At 44.3% G+C, this 19,634-nt stretch overlaps 1 protein-coding gene and 1 long non-coding RNA gene across 4 annotated transcripts in view; one reads left to right on the top strand and one right to left on the bottom strand.

Annotated features, from left to right (window-relative positions):
* The window catches only part of LOC140408536 (very long chain fatty acid elongase 6), a 159,154-nt gene that overhangs the window by 36,805 nt on the left and 102,715 nt on the right, over nt 1–19,634 (bottom strand). For 2 of the 3 annotated variants that reach the window (XM_072495902.1, XM_072495900.1), the window contains exon 3: nt 12,704–12,799. The exons of the other annotated variant lie outside the window; for it this stretch is intronic. In XM_072495902.1, coding sequence (XP_072352003.1) covers nt 12,704–12,799 — 96 coding nt within the window. The remainder of the gene's footprint in view (nt 1–12,703; nt 12,800–19,634) is intronic. 3 annotated transcript variants of the gene reach the window in all.
* On the top strand, nt 1,814–19,500 carry LOC140408537 (uncharacterized). Its single transcript, XR_011940130.1, has 3 exons — nt 1,814–1,936; nt 15,942–16,077; nt 19,158–19,500. It is a non-coding gene; the product is annotated as an uncharacterized lncRNA (long non-coding RNA).

Here is a 19,634-nt window from a genome sequence, read left to right as displayed (position 1 = left end):
GTCACTGTCTGTGCAGAGTCTGCACGTTCTCCCTGTGTCTACGTGGGTTTCCTCTGGGTGCTCCGGCTTCCTCCCACAAGTCGCGAAAGACATGCTGTTAGGTGAATTGAACGTTCTGAATTCTCCATCCGTGTACCTGAACAGGAGCCGGAATATGGTGACTAGGGACTTTTCACAATAACTTCATTGCAGTGTTAATGTAAGCCTACTTGTGACAACAAAGATTATTATTATAAAGCTGTCTTAAATTAGTGTAGGGATGGCAAGTCATACTTTATTTTCAGATGATGGGTTATGAGAGAAAGAGGTGGTTTAAGAGAAACAATGGCACACAAATAAGCCTGAACTATGCATTGAGTTGTAACTATAGATTCCAGCTAAAGTATTTATAAAAGCAAAATTAACTGCTTACCCCAGCAGTCTTTTTTGTGAGACACATCAGCTGGGACTCTAGAAGTAAGGCACAGCATATTACTGTACAGTGGTATCCTTGCAATGTAACTAATTTATAACAATAAATCAGTGGCACTACAAATATTCTATTATATTCATACGAGTGGAGTTTATTACAATGGCATTTCCCATTATATCAATTTGGTATTGATGGCCAAACTATTGACAAATTTATTACTTTGCAGCAGAAATATGTATACTTGCTGATTTTTATGTTTGGAAAATTTCAATCAACTTGTGTCAGTGCATGTTTAGTCTGCAACATCGTTTTCCCGAGAGCTCAATGGGTATATTTTTTTGAATTATAAATTCGAACCCTGATACAGCGTACAAAGGAATTTTTTTTAACTTTCAGGCAAAAAACTCAAGCACAGCTAGACATGGGGAAAACAGCTTTGATAAATAAATCATCATGCAAATGCTGGTTGACAGCAGAGGTGAACACATATTCCTTCACTTGCCTGTATGTTGAAACTAATTGTACGCCATTCTTAGTTTATAAATACCATGGATTAGTACAGCTCATAAATTTTCAATTGAGTACCTGCATAAATGTATTATTTTCAATACACTTACAGCATATATTACGCAAACTTTCTTTCCACATGCATTAAAGCTACATTTAATCATTGTCTATTGATAATACAGTGCACCGAAGTGAAATCTACTGACCATTGCCCTATAAATTCATACTACAACCATGCAGCCCAACAACCACAGAATGTAATCCGAATTCCTAAGGTTCTCAGAAGCAACTAGTAGATAAAGGTGTGATAAAGGCTACAGAATTGGCATGTGCAGGCACTTTCACTAACGTTGTAAATCTAGTCTGGTTGCATTCACACAACTTCTCCTGTGCGGTATAATGCTAGCAGAGGTAATAGTTGCGCTCCCTTCTGCATCAGATTTACTGAGCCTCAAAAAACGGAATCCAAAGAACTACAAACCACACACTGAGTAATAGAAATAATGTTCAATCTTCATAGGCTCCTAGTCTAAATTCTAAATTAGACGCCGATTTGCTCTATTACAGATCAGACTTTGCTGCTATGACGACAAAGTTATGTATCTACATGCCCTATGGGCTAGGAACACATGTTGCAAAAGACATTGTGGGCGGGATTCTCTGTTAGCCGACGCCGTAATCGGGAAGTGCGATCTGGCGTCAAACCGACATCTGCCATGATTTTAACATCGGGAGCTGTTCTCCGCCTGATCGCCGTTCCCGATTTCGCCGTCGGGCAACAGAGAATCCCGCCCTTAGTCTCAGAAACGGAGAATCCCACCTATTATACAGTGCACACATGCCAGTGCAGATGATTAGTTCATGTTTGTGATGTTTGCAAAACAATCTTGAAATAATCAAGCTAATAAATAAATTTGTTGTACTAAAAGATTAATGGTGAACTTTTTGTTTTAACAGTTAAAATTGGTCGAATGCAAATGAATATGGAAAATCAAAAGACCAGGAACAGAAATACAGGTAATTGGCACCTCTCACAAGGAAGTGAGTTGTTTACAAAAAGAAAATACTCTAAACCCAAGCCTCACAAGTTCCAAGATGATTGGAATGCTTCTATACACAAAAAATATTTGCCCTTCAGTGGAATGTCAAATATGGTGATTATGGTGTAGGGTTTTTAAAAAATAATTTGCTTTCACACAGGTCAACAAATCATTTTGCAAAAAAGACTGGCTAACGATCAAACCTCCAGCCCAACGATAAGGGGCTCAATCTTTACAGATGATAAAAAGACCTAATTATAAAAGTACATAATTTTTGAGATTTCAGTAGCAGCAACTGTTGGTACTTGACCATTCAGGCATACCATTTAAAAACAATATTTTCAATGACACATTAGAGGCAATTATGGGTTACGTATTAGTTCTTAGTTTACAAGACTGTAGGTAAGAGAAAGGAAGTCATGTCAAGCAATAGCTTTTAGACTGTTAGCAGGAGCAGGGACATATCAGTTTGCCAGAGGTTAGATCAGTTTTGTTTTCAATTCACAGTGTGACATTAAACAAAATACATTAAGTTACATTGAAATAACACAAGCAAATCAGGCCATTCACCCCAGTTTATGTTGGTGTTTATCCTTCACAGGATAAATCGTTCTAAATAGCATATGCTTGCTTTGTTCCCTTTTATTTAATCAGCTATCTAAACCATGTTGACATGGTTTCTGTTTCGATCACTATGGTAGTGGATTCCACAGAATCACAATGCCCAATGTAACTTATACCTCTTTCTCTCTGCCTAAATTGCTTGCAGTTAAGCCTGCATCAAGGGACTGGCAGTCTCGCCTGAGTTAGAAAGTTCATCTCCACTTCAAAGACTTGAGCACAAAATCCCAAGTTCACACTCCAATACAGTACTGAAGCAGCATTCTATTGTGGGTGGCATGGTAGCACAGTGGTCCCAGGTTCGATTCCAGGCTTGGGTCATTGTCTGTGCAGAGTCTGCATGTTCTCCCCATGTCTGTGTGGGTTTCCTCCGGCTGCTCCGGTTTCCTCTCACAAGTTCTGAAAGACGTGCTGTTAGGTGAATTGGACATTCTGAATTCTCCCTATGTGTATCCAAACAGGTGCCGGAATGTGGCGACTAGGGGCTTTCCACAGAAATTTCATTGCAGTGTTAATGTAAGCCTACTTGTGACATTAAAGATTATTATTATTATTGTCAGAGCTGCAGTCATTTTGACAGTGTTAAACCAAGGCCCTGACTGATATCTCAGGCGGGCATAGGTTGTTAATGGTGAAAGGTTAGGCCAGAAATTGAGCTACAAGGAGGATGCCAAAAAGGTTTCAAAGGAATGTAGATAGGTTAAGTGACTGATGAAAAACATGGCAGTTGAAATGTAATGTGGGAAAGTGTGATGCTAACCACTTTGGAAGGAAAAATAGAAATTGTTGCTTGATAGTACAGAACTTGAATATTGTTGAAAAAGAAAGACATGCTGTCGAAGTTTTTCATTATGCACTCATCAGGATAGAATTGCAAGAATACTAAATCTCAAAGGGAATACAATTTATAGTGCAAGAGCACACCAGCACTGAAATTAATTTACCACATTATTGATTTGTGTAGTAAGCAGAACCTCTTCTTGACTTGCCGGTAGTATCCTGTTCGTGAAAAATATCTCCTGTGTTGCTACTGCATAGTAACAGCGTGCAATGGCTAGCTTCACCTGTTGCTCAAAGTTTAGTGACACCCGCACCTTCCAGGATAATGTGAGGCAGACTGGGCATTTTTCAGGATCAAAACCTTAGGCCTATTCATGGGTTTAAGCAACAGACAAAATTTAAACAAAAGTCTGGCAAATAACTGTTCAGTTGTACATTCTCCATGGCAACGCCTAACCTAGGCTCCACTAGCCAACCAATCAGCAACCTCCTCTCATGCAGTACAACCTGCATTTCCCTTGAGATTTGACATTCTTGTGATTCAATCCTGATGAGTGTTCGATTAAAAGCTTTGACAGCATGGCTCTTTTTTCAGACAAATAGGAAAGTAGAAATGCTGAGATATTAGAAAATGTTGGAATTTAGAGGGATTTGGTGTCCTTTTATAGTTATGGAAAGTTAAAGTATTGATACAGCAAGCAATTAGGAAAGCATATGTTAACCTTTATTACAACAGGATTGGAGTACAAGAATAAAACAGGCTTGTTACATTTATATAAAGGGTCTTGGTAACATCATACCTAGGTTATATGTACAGCTTTGGTCTTTACATCTAAGAAATGACATTGTTGCACTCCTTCTAGGGCAACTGAAGTTCGATAGACTGGGAGGAAAGGATTTTCCTATGAGGAGATATTAAGTATACTAAGCCGATATTCCTTAAGAATTTAGAAGTATTATCAGTGATCCAATTGAAATATGTAAAATTCTTAAGATGTTTACGATCAATGCGAGTAGGATTTCTCTTGGGTGGGAAGTCAGAAGTGCTTTGGGATGTCTCCATGGTTGTAAAAAGCACTATGCAAATGCAAGTCCTTTTCTTTCTTCTATCTACATCCCCAAATTCTAGACCTCAATCATTGGAAAGTATTGGTTTCTATTCCAAGTTAAAGTACAACAGATTTGTTTCGAATCACTAGCTTTCGGAGACTCACTTGATGAAGGAGCTGAGCTCCAAAAACTAATGATTCGAAACAAACTTGTTGGATTTTAACCTGGTGTTATAAGACTTCTTACTATGCCCACCCCAGTCCAACGCCGACATCTCCACATCTTGGTTTCTGTTGTGATTGGAAACATCTCTTCATAATTTGAAACACCCTGCAAACTTCTTTATTCTCATAAAAGCAGTCACCATTTCTTTTAAGCCTTCCTTGATATTACCTCATACCAGGCAGCATCCTATAATTTTGTGCAGTACTCTCTCGACTGCATCAAGATTCTTTCCATATTAGGGCATCACGGTGGCACAGTGGTTAGCATTGCTGCCTCACTGTGCCGAGATCCCAGGTTCAATCCTGGCTCCGGGTCATTGTCCATGTGGAGTTTGTACATTCTCCCCGTGTTTGCGTGGGTTTCGCCCACACAACCCAAAGATGTGCATGGTGGGTGGATTGGCCACGCTAAATTGCCCCTTAATTGGAAAAAATGAATTGGGTACACTAAAATTGAAAAAAAAAGATTCTTTCCATATTGCAGGCTGTGGTCTTAATAAGGTAATACATAAATTCACCTTTATATCCCAACTTTCAATTCTATCCCTTTTGCATTAAAACCCAATGTTCCAGTAGTTATTTTGTTAGCCCTCTCTTTTAATGTCTTGTAGACCCGAACTCCTAAATCCCTCTACTTTTCCATATCACCCACCCTTCCTCCATTCAAAGGGTTTTGAAACCAAAATGTACCACCTCCCATTTATCAGGTTTAATGCCTGCCATTTTATGCAGTCTACCATGTTATCAATATCCTACTGTAACTTTTCTGGGCCTCAAAATATTTTCTTTTGACTCCTGATTTATCTGTAAAAATAAAAGTAGAAGTATAGGCCGGGATTCTCCGAGCCCGCGCTAGCTCGGATAATCGGAGATGATGGCGAGAGGGCCCGTGACGCTGGTCATACGTCGGGACACGATTCTCCGGCAACCGGAGAATCGCCGCCAGCCGCGCACACGCGGTCGACGCGGCACCAGTCGGGGCCGATGAAAGAGGCCTCCGTGGCGATTCTCCGCGATCGACCGGCCGAGTTCCCGCCGCCGTGGTTCTAACATGGTTCCACCCGACGGGAGCTCGGACCCGCAGCTGCGGTGGGCGTCCTGGTGGGGGGGCGGGCCTCCACGACGGCCAGGCCCGTGTTCGGGGGGGGGGGGGGGCCTACCTTCTTCCACGCCAGCCCGCTATGTGGCTCCGCCATGTTGCGGGCACCACCGCACAAGCGGCCGCCGCGCGTTTGCGATGATCTGCGGCCAGCCGCTGCGCGCATGCGCGGACTCGAGGCGAACAGTGCAGGGCCGCGTACTCCAGTACGAGGCAGAGCACTCCAGCGCTGTGCTGGTCCACTGTGGGCAACAGCATCTCTGGGCTAAAAGGTACGTTGACGCCGGAGTGAAACACTCCGGTGTTTACGCCGGTGTCAACACTTAGCCACGTTTTCAGAGAATCCCGGCCATTATCTTTAAAAATTTGACTTCCTCAAGTCAAAAATCCAAATAATTCATTTACACTATAATCACAAGTTGTCCCAGGAGAGAGTCCTGTGCGACATCTCTACCCATTTCCAACCACTTTGTCAAACCACCCTATTCAATACTCGCTCAATTTCAGCCATTTTTAAGCCTTCTGGTCCCATCGATGGCTCACCCCCGTTACGGTTTTCCCGGTGACGTTGGTGGCTGCAACGCGAAATCCCATTGACAGCGGTGGAATCAGAAGATCCTCAGTCCTGCTGAGAAACACGTCACAGGGAGGTCAGAGAATCTCGCCCTTACTCTTCAAGATGAAGAATTTCAAAAGCACCTCACACAATGTTGGTGGAGAGGAAATGGGAACAAAAGAATTGCGTCTTTGTGTGTATTGGGGTGGTGGTGCAGGGGGGGGGGGGGGTGCGCGTCGTGGTTAGATGGCTGGTTTGTTGCTGAGAATAGGAATCTAGGTTTGTCCTTTCACTCCAGCCTAACTCCAGTGGAGGAGAAGGAGAACTTGTCTATGGAAAAGGAAGTACGCCTTTCTGAAAGTGATCTAGCCAGATCTGGCTATGAATAACAAAGGCGCTCATGGAACAAGGGTCTGTGATTCCTCACAAAAGCAGCAAGTGTATTTGGAGGAACAGTGCAGGTGGGGAGATCACGATAGAGAGAATGAGGGCATAAAAAGCAGAGGCAAAAGATGTACTCTGCAAGTCAAGAGTGGATGTTGTACCTCAGTTGATGAGGAAGGGCTTGGGGGTGATGGGAAGAGAAACAAAGTTGCATGTTTGAGATGATGTTACAATTGGGAGTTGTGTTTTTTTAGGGGAATAAGGTGACCTTTATTAGTTGATGATAAACAGGGAAATGCAGCTGTTGAGAGGGATTAGGGAATGATAAAAATCGAGAGGTGCCACTGCCACACAAAATGAGCGGGAATCCTGAATGAAATTTTGGATGGGCACACTCATGGTCACCAAGGTGAGGAAATTGAAGGAAAGAGAGAAGTCACTCTACAATGAGAGTAAGCAGAGAGGAGATTTTATTTGGAGATCCTGGGAAGGTGATAAAGAATAAAAACTTTAAAGATGTGTGAGCGGGCTGCTGGGTACTCAAAGAAAATATGGCATCAGAGAAGCAAGGAAACAGAATGGGAACCTGGCAAAGCCAGCTAAATTACTGTCACAATGGAAAGTCTCTCCATGCAGGGGAGGGAGTCAATGTTTGCAAGCCCAGTACCTGCAAAGCCTATGATATGGTCTGGCTCATCCAGAATGTGTGTGTGTGGAGGGTACTGACAGCCCCAACTAGCTGATTAGGTTGATTGGATGTGAGTTGGGGTCAGTACAGAGATGGAGATACAGATGTCAACTCATAGAAATGGGTATTTCCATTAAGTTAAGGGCATGGTTTGCTGATTTGGGACACCTTGAAAAAAGAACTGCAGTAGTTTTGACAGATTATGAACTGGATGGAGCAGAGGAACCTATAGAAACATTGCTTTAATTCTCAGTCAGCAGGAATAAAAAAGGTCAGTGAAGGAGTAGTGAGCTGGTTGGAGTGTTATATGGTAAAATTGAATTATGGTAACTGTTGATATGATGAACCAAAAAGAGGGGAACATAAAGAAGAGGAGCAGAGCACAGTCAAATTCTAGTCATGGGAGAAGGGGGGTAAGATGAGGTAACAACAGCTGACGCATACACACTGCGGACATGGAGAAATGACGCTACATGTATAAATTGGATAACTTGTGTCTTTTTCGTCTAAAAAGATGCTCAGGGAACAGTCATTCCCTGGTTCACCCCCCAGGGCAATGCCTTGACCAGAGTCGACCTGCCTGGTTTGAATTTGAACAAAGCTGGGCAGTTGACTGTTCCACACTGCATTCTCCATGGCAACACCTCCACCAATCACATTCCATTTGCTGACAAATCAGCACTCCCTTCTCATTCAGTATATACATTGTTGTTCCCCGGTTATAGTTGGAAAATTCTCGCAAGCTATCCTGATGAGTACAAGACGAAAAGCTTTCAGAGCATGTTTCTTTTTGCAGTAATACTCAAGTGCTGTATTACTAAATGGCTAAAAGATAGAGTCATTTTACCACAAAGAATGTAAGGCAGTGGGGCTTCCCAAACTGACGGTCACAGTGGTTGCTGTGTTAAAAACTGCAAGGATCCTTCAAATCCACTCTTTTTAAAAAATGGTGGACATGCCCTAAATGCTGGAGGTCTGATTCCAGCTCCAAAATATCACTGAAAATGTTTTTTTAAGAATCCGTGAAGCACTGCAGTAAGGGAAGGATGCACCATCGTACCATCTGTGGCTAACTAAGGAAGTTAAAGATAATATCAAATTGAAAGGAAAAGTGTATAAATTAGCAAATGTGAGTGGCAGCTTTTAATTTAAAAAACAGCAAAGAAGGACTAGAAAATTAATACGGATGGCGAAATTAGAGTATGAGAGAAAGCTAGCTAGAAATATAGAACCAGATAGTAAAGGCTTCTAGGGGTATTTAAAAATGAATAAAGAGTAAAGTGAGTGTTGGTCCAGTGGAGAGATTGTCTGTGGAATTAATGGAAAATAAGGAAATTCTGAATGAACTGAACAAATATTTTGCATCTGTCTTCAGTGTAAAGGCTAGAAATAACATCCCAGAAATAACTGTAGATCTGGAGGCGAAAGTGAGGGTGGAACTTAAAACAATCAAGACACCAGGATTAAGGGTGCTAAAACAATTAATAGAATGAAAAGCTGACAAGTCCCCAGGTCCTGATGGATTTCATTTTCATCAGATTGGTCTCCTTATCTAAGAAATATACAAATGTGTTAAAAGCAGCTCAGAGAAGGTTCACTCAACGAATACCTGGGACAGTGGTGGTGGGGGTGGTGGGGTGGGTGGTGGGGATTGTTATCTTTTCAGGAAAAGCTGGTCCTGTATCCACTAGCGTTTAGAAGAATGAAAGATGGTCTTATTGAAAGATCCAAGATCCTGAGGGAACTTGACAGAGTGGATGCTGAAAGAATGGTTCCCTCTGTGGGAGAGACTAAAACAAGGGGATACAGTTTAAAAATAAGGGGTCTCGCATTTAAGATGGAAATGAGAAGGATTTTTTGTCGCAGAGGGTTCTGAATCTTTGGAACTCTCTTCCCTGGAGAGTGGTGGAGACTGGTCATTGAATATATTTAAGGCACAGGATAGATAAGTGTTTTGACTAACAAGTGAGTCAATGGTTATCGGGTATAGGGGAAATGTGGAGTTGAGGTCACAATCAGATCAGCCATGACCTTATTGAAGACTCGAGGGGCTGAATGGCCTACTCCTCCTTCGAATTCTTAAGCTTACAGAATATCCTGATTGAAGTGAAGCTTTTGCAGTCGGAAAAAGAATTTGGCAGATGGGGCTGGAGAGGGATGGGGGAGTGGAGGGGAAATGTTGGTGTGCTGATCGAGTCCAGGGACTGACTGTATTGAGAGTCGGAACTTTACCCTCTTGCAATTCACTCCCATTTACCTATTTCATCTTTAACTGGTTGGAGCAGTAGTTGGGATATTTCTTCGGCGGTCAAATGGTCACTTTTGAAATTGCACAAGCACATTCAGTCACAAAAGTGAGACAGGAAAAGTGTTGAATACACAGAAATCTTTTAATTTATTAATTCAATAGTAACGTTTGCTTGTTGAATCATTCCTGCAGCTACTCTGTGAGAAATGCGTCCTGTGTTTGTGTGTTGATGCTCAAGAAACTACAGAATAAGAAAGAAATATAATTGCTAGGAGTATGGTCGGGGTGTTCTGGACCTGCAGCAACGGGTTCTCGTGTGGCGGATGAAACAAGCCATTCAAATGTTCTTTTGACTTTGGTGTGACCAGAAGATCCTGCTGGAGGGAGGGGGCGGAAAATTCTGCCCTATGTTTTTGATGGGGCAAAGTGTAAAGGAGATGTTTCTAAATGATTGCAAATGCTTATTGGACTGCAGCAAATATCACTGAATTGTGCAACTAAATAATATCAGTCAATTTAGCTGACTAGACAAATTATACTATAATGATTTGTGGAAGGAGAGAGGCACGACAATAGTGGCTCTATTGAAATAAAAAACAACCTGTTTATACTTTTGCAGTAGAGGTCCGAAATGCAAAATAATTATCTACACTAGCGAAACAGATAAGAGGTAAAGTGGCACAGGAGAGCAAGGCTCTGGTCCAGAAGAGGCCATGAATCCATAAAGCAGAAGATTAACTGAGCCTGAAGTGGCCACAAGAAGCTATATAGGATATCTGTCATGCAAAAGTAGGCTGCTGAAGTTACAAATAACGAAGATAAGTTCTTGCAGGGGTCCAAGAGGTGAAGCATATTCAGTCACAGGTACTCATATGGAGGTGTGGGTTTAAGTAGGGTGCCTTTTTCAAGGGCAAGTGCGGACTCGATGGGCCGAGTGGTCTCCTTCTGCAATGCAAATTCTATTAAACTGTCTGACGTAAAGTGCAGCAACTGCTCACAGAAAACTAAGAATGAAGCATACCAAAGTAAAATTTTGGTTTTAAAATGGGAGCTGGCAACAAATTTATAAAAAGGATGATCTATGCAAAATAATGGACAGGAAAGTAAATTATAAGGAGTTTCTGCACAAAATAAAGGTGGGAGTTGGAAATGAAAGGTAAGGTAGGGTTGGATGAGTCATGCATGGCACAATGCCTCTAGTAGTGGAAAACATGCAATGCACCATGAAATTTGTTTGGACGTATATTTATTATATATCTTTACAGATAGTTCACATCATAAAATTTGACATAAAAGCACCGCTGGAAAATCATGTATTGAAGGTCTGGTGAACAGAAAGCGTGCATCATGAACAAAACAGAGATAAAGCAATATTTAGAGATATGTTCAGCTACTGGAGCTTATTCCGCCATTCAATTAGTTGATGGCTGTTCTAACTCCAATGCCACTGACCAGTCTTTTCTCCATAGCTCTTGGTACCACTGTACTTTTCTAACATGCAGAGCCTGCATGACCAGAGGCAAAACAGCTGCTGCTGCGTTTGAGTGACTCAATTCCTAAAATGAGCTCACATACCCATTAATATGTACAGAAGACATTGAAATAAATGGACCAATGGAGGAATGTACTTAGTATTGAAGAGAGTCGTTCTATTAGCATTGGTTTTGTGCCAAATGCTTCACAAAGAATTTGCTTCCAGGTGACCTGGGGCGAAATTCTCCTGAAACGGCGCGATGTCCGCCGACTGGCGCCCAAAACAGCGCCAATCAGACAGGCATTGCGCCACCCCAAAGGTGCGGAATGCTCCGCATCTTTGGGGGCCGAGCCCCAACATTGAGGGACTAGGCCGGCGCCGGAGGAATTTCCGCCCCGCCAGCTGGCAGAAAAGGCCTTTGTTGCCCCGCCAGCTGGCGCGGAAATGACATCCCCGGGCGGCGCATGCGTGGGAGCGTCAGCGGCCGCTGACAGTTTCCCACACATGCGCAGTGGAGGGAGTCTCTTCCGCCTCCGCCATGGTGGAGACCGTGGCGGAGGCGGAAGGGAAAGAGTGCCCCCACGGCACAGGCCCGCCCGCGGATCGGTGGGCCCCGATCGCGGGCCAGGCCACCGTGGGGGCACCCCCCCGGGGGGCACCCCCCAGGACCCCAGAGCCCACCCACGCCGCCTTGTCCCGCCGTTCAAAAGGTGGTTTAATCCACGCCGGCGGGACAGGCAATTTATTGGCGGGAGTGCCGGAGAATCGAGCGGGGGGCCCCGCCAAGCGGCGCGGCGCGATTCCCGCCCCCGCCGAATCTCCGGTGCCGGAGACTTCGGCAACCGGCGGGGGCGGGATTCACGCCAGGCCCCGGCGATTCTCCGACCTGGTGAGGGGTCGGAGAATGACGCCCCGATGTTTCTTCTGTCAGGCTACATGACGAAGAAAGCACAGGATGCTGTGTCAGTAGAATCATAGAATCCCTGCAATGCAGAAGGAGGCCACTTGGCCCATCAAATCTGCACCAACCCTCTGGAAGAGCATCCTATCTGGGGTCAGGCCCCACCCTATCCCTGTAACCCAGTCACCCCACCTAACCTTTTGGATGCCAAGGGGCAACATGGCATGGCCATTCCATCTAACCTGCACATCTTTGGACTGTGGGAGGAAACTGCAGCACCCGGAGGAAACCCACACAGACACACGGAGAACGTACAGATTCCGCACAGTCACCCAAGGCCAGAATTGAACCCGGATCTCTGGTGCTGTGAGGCAGCACTGTTAACCACTGTGCCACCCAGTAATTCCCAGAAAGCATAATGTAAGTGCATCATCTTACTATGTTAGGTTTTCAAAGAAAAATAAAATAATCGTATGCTAAAATAGAATGGAACAGTTACAGTGCTTTCATGAGACTTCCTCCTATGATCTACAATCTAAATAAATCATTGAAGTAGATATGGCATGCAGATTACATCAAGAGAAAGCAGTCGCTTCACATTTAGCTACATCCACACAACTAGAACCTTGGTGCAGTTGCATTATCGCGATTTCATTGAAGGAAGATCGTGAATCCGAAGTGTAAAACTCAACTTTGCTGGAAGAGTAACTTGAACTCACCCCTGGGAATCCACTACTTCCGCAATGTACACTTTCAAGTTAATGTACATGGTGCTAATTCTTCTCGTTAGCAGCATCTCATGAATACACTCTGGACTGAAACCAAATCACAATGTGTTGTATTTATTGAGTGATACCTGATAGTTGCATTCAGAAAAATTACAAAGTGGCTCGGGTCAGCCTAGAACAGGGATGTTAAACGCAATTTGCATGATGAGCCTGATCAGACGCCCGAGTACTTGGCACAGGCCACATTCAGCAAATGTCATTTGAACACACAGGGTAATGTTTTATTGAGCAATAAATCAGGTGCAATGTATGTCAATTTCTTGGCACCAAGTCTTGCACCTAACCTGTGATGGCATGGCTGCCAACATTTTGGTCTTGACTGCTTTTGAGCATCCCTGGCGAGGGTCAGAATCAGTTTGAATGTGCAAAGGAGCATCATGCACTTGCTTCAGAGCCCTTCTGTAAAAGGTGTGCAAAATTAGATCGAGCATCCCTGTTATCCAAAGTGTCAACCAAACAGAGTTTTTCCTTCTTTGGGTTAAATGATCTTAATTCAAAACAAAGAATTAGACTTGTTATATGACTGAGGGTACAGTGTAGTCAGTCGGCTTGCCTCCCAGCAGTATAACATACCATCTGGCTGCATTTCCAACAGGCTGATATGTTTCTCAGTAACATACTAGATTCGTACATTAAACAGATCTACATAATCAATTCAGGCCTTTGTTAGGTCACCTGAAGTAATCTTTCTCTCACTGGACGAGATCCTCCAGTTGTTCTCGCTCGGGGGATCTGTTCATCATGCTGATGGTGCACACCCGCGGTGGATTCAATGGGAAATCCCATTGAAAGGGGGGGGACCAGAAGATCCTGCTTCTATCCAACAGTGGGCCAACTCCGGCCACCAAGAAACCTGCCGCCTACTGTTTACAGATTCAAGGCCTGAGATCTTGCAAGGCGTAACAAGGAAGTTAAATTTCGCCAGAGGCCTCTCGGGACGCGCGAGGCCAGTAAATCGTGCCCTCTGTCTATATTATGCTTAGAGAGTTTATGGCATGAAAAGTAAACAGCGACGTGGAGAACGATTAAGCTACTGCTTAGCAACCAGGGGCCACGGGTTAGGAAGAATTTTTGAGTTCAGTTTTAAACTGAAGGAGTGTAGCAGTGAGAGAGGGAACAACTCTTACAGCTATGCTAGAAGCAGAAAGGCCATAAACTGGAGTAATGAGCAAGAAAGCAAGTGTTAGAAACTAAAGCACAACTAATTCTAGGAATTAGATCATGGAAAGAGAGGTTTCCATGAAGCTTGAAATCAAAAGGATAACAGGAACTGGAGACTGAGCAGGGTACTGTTCACTGACGTTTAACACAGAACTGGGAAGTGCAGAACTGATGAGATTGGCTGTAGAAAAGCCAGATATGTAAAGCAATCGTAAGGTTGATGTACTTATTCCAGTCTTTGACGCAATAGTATTCTTTTGGGGACTGCGTACCTGAGAGATTGTGCAAAAGTTTGAAAACAAAGGCAGCACGGTGGCGCAGTGGTTAGCACTGTCACCTCACAGTGCTGCGGACCCGGGATCGATTCCGGCCCCGGGTCACTGTCCGTGTGGAGTTTGCGCATTCTCCCCATGTCTGCATGGGTCTCACCCCCACAACCCAAAAAGATGTGCAGGGTAGGTGGATTAGCCATGCTAAAATTGAAAACAAAATAGTGGGGTATTCTAAATTTAAAAACAAAAGAAAGTTTGAAAGCAAGTGACTATTCAAGACAAAGAAGTACTGAAAGGAGAGTAGGAAATCCTGAAGGTGGATCCTTGCTGAAAATAGCTGAGGGAAAGCAATGTTTGTTTCTAACGCGTGTCTTTTGAGAGTGGAGTTTGGAGGATGTGACAATCATCTAGGGGGAATTTGAGGAGAAATCTACAAAAGCTCGACTGGGAAACATCCACTGCTTGGTTCTTGGTTTTAGAGTGGGATGTTGTTTGTTGGGGTACAGGGATTGTGTGTTTACTGAGAACATTATAGCATCAGGTATACTTTGCAACCTGTGTTATCCTTAAAATCCATGCACATTTGTGATGGTAAGTGGGAGTGAAGGAGCATTGTATTATAGTCAAACTTTTCATGTTTATTTACTGCCGTTCTGTTGTTAAAAGCAAATTGGCAGTGCTGTGACTCTCTTCATCCACATTTTCACAAAAAAAAAGTTACGATCTTTTGAGCTAGGGTTCCATTCTGGGGTCTTCCCGCCCAATAGTAACATCAACTGGGATTGTAACAAGCTCCGTTGAACTCTCCCATTGAGGAGTATAGAATGATCCTTCTTGTTCATCAATGAATGATGCTGAATGACCTTGTTTGGATTTCTTACACTTGTCCTACTGTTTCATTTTGAACTGAATAGTACAGGAAACATCACGTTCCCATTCCCTAAATTAACGGTATGTTCTGTGCACCTGGGGAAATTATTTAGGTGATGAGCATGTTATGTAGTCAGTGATTGTGAATAAATTTTAATTTTGCACAATATTTATAGCTTTGAGTAAGTGTCAGCACACATGTTCTGATCAAAATATGGAGGTGCTTTAGATAGTTTCAATGCAGTCGCTGTATTGTGGCAATCAGGGTTGAATGCGGGAACATATAATTAAAGCCCTAAAGTTCTGAATGTGAAATTCCAATTTGTACCATAGCCCCTTGCATATTAAGGGCCTTCCTTCTTTTTGCTCTTTCCTTGGCTGTGTAGGAAACATCGAATTGGTTGCATGCTACCACAGGAATGTTGAAGCAGAGTTTGTCATTCTGTTGTGAAGTTTTCCTGACAAGCACAGCTTATGGTCAATCCTCTGAGCCAATGCTGTGCCAGAGGTTGCAGCAGACAGCATCTCACAGAGTGCTCTGAGAGTTGGACATTTTCCCCTTCACTTCAGCTCAAAGAATATTTGTACAGCAAATTCCTTGAAGTGAGAATTACTAATGGCACAATGACGTTAACGTAGCATCTGGAACCATGGTGAACAACAGAACAAATAATCCATCTCTTTTAACAAATAAAATTCAAGGAAAGAGAGAGAAACAGTGAACAACAGAGAAGAAAATAGGGTGAATGAGAGATAAAGGGGGAAAGTAAGATTGTAGTAAGATGTGAGGGACTAAGACCTTGCTCAACATATTTTTCTTCTACACTATACAGAGATACTCTCATTGTCAGTTTTAAATTCTTTAGGTTGGACAGGATTTTCCGCACCTGTTAATGTCGAGCGGGAGTGAGGAATATCGTGAGACGGCCAAAGTCGCATTTTACACTGGCATGAAAACGTGTCATGATCGTCCGCTCCCCACGTTTCCACTGTTCATTGTCAGTAAGCTCATTTGAATATATCTGCAACTAGGGCCAGACGCCGGAATCATACGTCCCCCATCAAAAAAATTCATCCACAGCGGCGTAATGTCAGAACAGCGCAGGTCACGACTGCCGTCAAAAGCTGTGCACATGGCGAGCAGCTTGGAGGTGAGTGCAGCACCCGTGGAGCAGCTCAACGTAGTAACAGTGCTGACACAGGGGTGTCCAGCCTTTGACTGAGGGGTACCAGGGAGACGATTCCGGCAAGACCGGGCATGGAGAGAAGACTTGGGGGAGATGGGTGGGGTGAAGGGGCCCTCTGGAGGTGGCATGTTGAGAAGGGCAGGGCTAATGGAAATCCATGTCATTGATCATTATCCCACTGCAGCTGGGATGCAGACGTTGTCACTACATTTCAGGAATTTGCAACGGGGACAGTGCATAGATCTTTACTCAGCTTCTGTGAACGTCTAACTCTGGTCCGGCTGATGGCAGCTCACTTGCCATCAATGATTTGGGTCATATCATGGCGACGCAGTGGGGAAAATTTAATTTCTCCTGATCTTACATCATTCTTTGCAAGCTGCACCCTTGAGGTTCAGTGCTACCCGTGATTGAGGCATATGGGATGGGGGACCATCCTGAGCTCAAAGGTGCAGAGAGCACACATTGATAATTAATGGAATGAGTAACACTGGCTCTGTACATTATGGGAGACATCCTCATTTCCTATGAGAAACAGACACGGCTGATGTGTTCAGTCACTGTGAAAGGCGCTACCAATGTGCTGGAAAAGCATATGGAGGAAGTCCTGGACTGAGTACCCTGCCCTTGTCTTGTGAAGAAATGCAGTTTTCAGGTCAAGACTACAGGAACACAACTCATCAGAACAATGAGCCATAGAAAGGGTGCAACTAGTGAAAGTTTTTTTACAGAGGTGATCGTTAAGTGCACGAGCTTAACAACTGTGCCCATGCTGTGTAACTAGAGCTTATTAACCTCTCTAGGCCTGCCATTATGTCTTGGTGCATCCCCAACATCCACTGATGGATGGGACACTCCCTGAGCCAACTGGATGGATGGCCTCAGGGTGTGCGCCAGCTGATCCTCCTCCTATATGTGTCCAAGGGCCCCTGACCTTCTTCTTGGGCTAGAGGGACAACTGGAGTGAGCCATCCTCTGGCATTGACATTCATGGATCCCTGAATCCATGGAGTTCATATCCTGCTGCAGTACAGGACGACAACCTTGTACTAAAGGTTCCCACGGCAGCCACCACCCTAACTGTTTTCCTCGTTGCATTCAAGTGTTGCCACAAATACCTTAGATATAAAGTGGAAGGAATCCTCCATGCAGCCTTTCAATTTGAGGAGTGTACCCAACATCTCTACCTAATTTTGCCTTTGGAGCTCCAGCAACTGAGCCATGACCAAGTCCAGAGACACATTATCTGACTGGCACTCAGCAGATTCCTGGCCTCCAGCAATCCTCCACAGTCCCTGCGTCTGCTGCTGTGGATCAGAGAGAGTGAAGGGCTCACCAGATTGTGACCCCCAGGCCTCTCAAAAACTGGATCCCATCGAGGTGTATGTCTCTGCACTGGAGGAGGGCGTGAGTGAGTGCTGTGATGGGTTTTCAATGTCAGGGGTCTGTAAATTTGCACTGCTTTCGGGGCTGGAGTAGAGGATCTGGCTGGTGGACTCCCTGGGCTGCTTCACAGATGTGCCTGCAACTGAAGGGAGAGGTCATTAGTGCATGGCAGGAACCTTCAGAAACAGGAAACATGACTCACAGCATTGTCATCTGATGGATGCTGCAGTCCAGGGTAATCACTTGGGTTATTACCGCTGCCCTCACCATCAGCACAGGAGCAGTCAACTTTCTCCCTGGCCAGTTTGATGTCCCTGTTCTCGAAGTCCATGAGGACCTTGAGATCTAGCACCCCTCCACCCATTTTGCGATCTCTCCTTCCTTGTTGTGAGCCAACTTTTCCCACATTAAAACAGATGGAGAGAGTGTAGGCAGGACATGTGCCAGGGTAGATGATAAGGACGCCTGGCGTGTGTGGATAGTGAATGGTACCAACGAGCTGATGAGGACATGACCCACAGGGGAGAAGAAGCTGTGTGTGGGAGAATGAGTGGTGGTGTCCCTTGAGCTGGCAGTGAGTGAGGTCCCTGTGGATGTGTGATGGGTGTATGAGTTCAGAGTGATGAGAAGAGTGACTTACCCTAGCAGAATGGAGATGATCATTCATCCTTTTACTGCACTGAATGACTGTCCTCCTCTGCAGCGTGTTAGAGCTGACCACCACTGCCACTATCTTCCATGCTGCGTTTGTGACTTTGCTGCCTGGTTTTCTTCCAGTGCGTGGGTAGAGTACATCATGTTGGGCCTCTACTGCATCCAAGAGCCTCTCAAGGGAGGCATCCAAAATCTTAAGGGCAGATTTCCTGGCAGCCATCACTACCCTGTGACCTACAAAGTGTGGCTGGTGTGTATTAGGGTGGCCTTTAAATGTGGCGCCCTGAAGATTGCAGCACTGAGGTGACCCACCAGCAATACGACGTGGAACCCATGGTTGAAAGGTTTTGTCACTAAGTGTCACACTATATGGTGGGATATGTTGCCTTGCCTTTGCTGGGCACAGCACCATTTTTCCCACCTGCCATTGCCCTTTGCCAATTTTCGGGAAAGTTTTGCCCTATGTGTGTCTGTGACCCTGAAAGAAAGGAAGCTATCTGGCAGTGTCAGGGAAACTCACATACACCTATCTCTGAAGAGCAAATAATGACCCTGCCCTGTGAGCTGCACAAACCAAATTCATAGGAAACTATGCAAAGGCCATCCACATTTCATAACCAAGGCTTGGCAACAGGAGTCTGCTCATCTGCTAAGGAAAAGGACCTTGCAACCTTCTGTTCAATTCTTAATGGTTAAGACATTGAGCAATCTCAGGGAGTCGAATGAGGGATACACAGCCTTTGTCAAAGAGAGAGTGAAGTGATGGGAGTCATGGACTTCTAACTGGTGGGACCAGTAATATTGCCTTGGTGTACTGCAAAGTCTCATTCTGCATTTTTACCATCTCACCCACAGCATCACAAACAAGGAGCTCGAGCCCAGATTGGTCCAATCTACACAGCTTCTATTCCAAAGTCTGCACCATGGCCTACAAGACTGAATCATCTCTGCATTCCTATTGCATTATGTGAAGGCAACATCACTAGAAAGGTGAATTATCAAACATCGTTTTCAGCTCACCCACCTCCATGGTGGAATACCTCAATCTACATTGATTCTGAGCACTTGAAACAATATTGCTTTTCTCTGTGGTCTCTGCCCTGTAAATCTTTCCTTTCCCTAGCCGGATTTTACTGTATGAAGGCAAAGGAGGCAACGTTGTGTCCCTTCTTCCACATTTTGAGTGTGTGAAAATAAACTAACCATTTGAGATAATCCTATCTTGAAGTTGATGTGGGGTTATCAATAGAAATTGGATCAAGGACTACAGCGGTTCAAGAAGGCAACTCACCACCACCTTCTGAAGGGCAACTAGGGATGGGCAATAAATGC

The sequence above is a fragment of the Scyliorhinus torazame genome, chromosome 3 (genome assembly GCF_047496885.1).
Source record: "Scyliorhinus torazame isolate Kashiwa2021f chromosome 3, sScyTor2.1, whole genome shotgun sequence".
Lineage (NCBI taxonomy): Eukaryota > Metazoa > Chordata > Chondrichthyes > Carcharhiniformes > Scyliorhinidae > Scyliorhinus > Scyliorhinus torazame.
The sequence above is the reverse complement of the archived record's forward strand: the minus strand, read 5'-3'. Positions and strand labels throughout refer to the sequence as shown.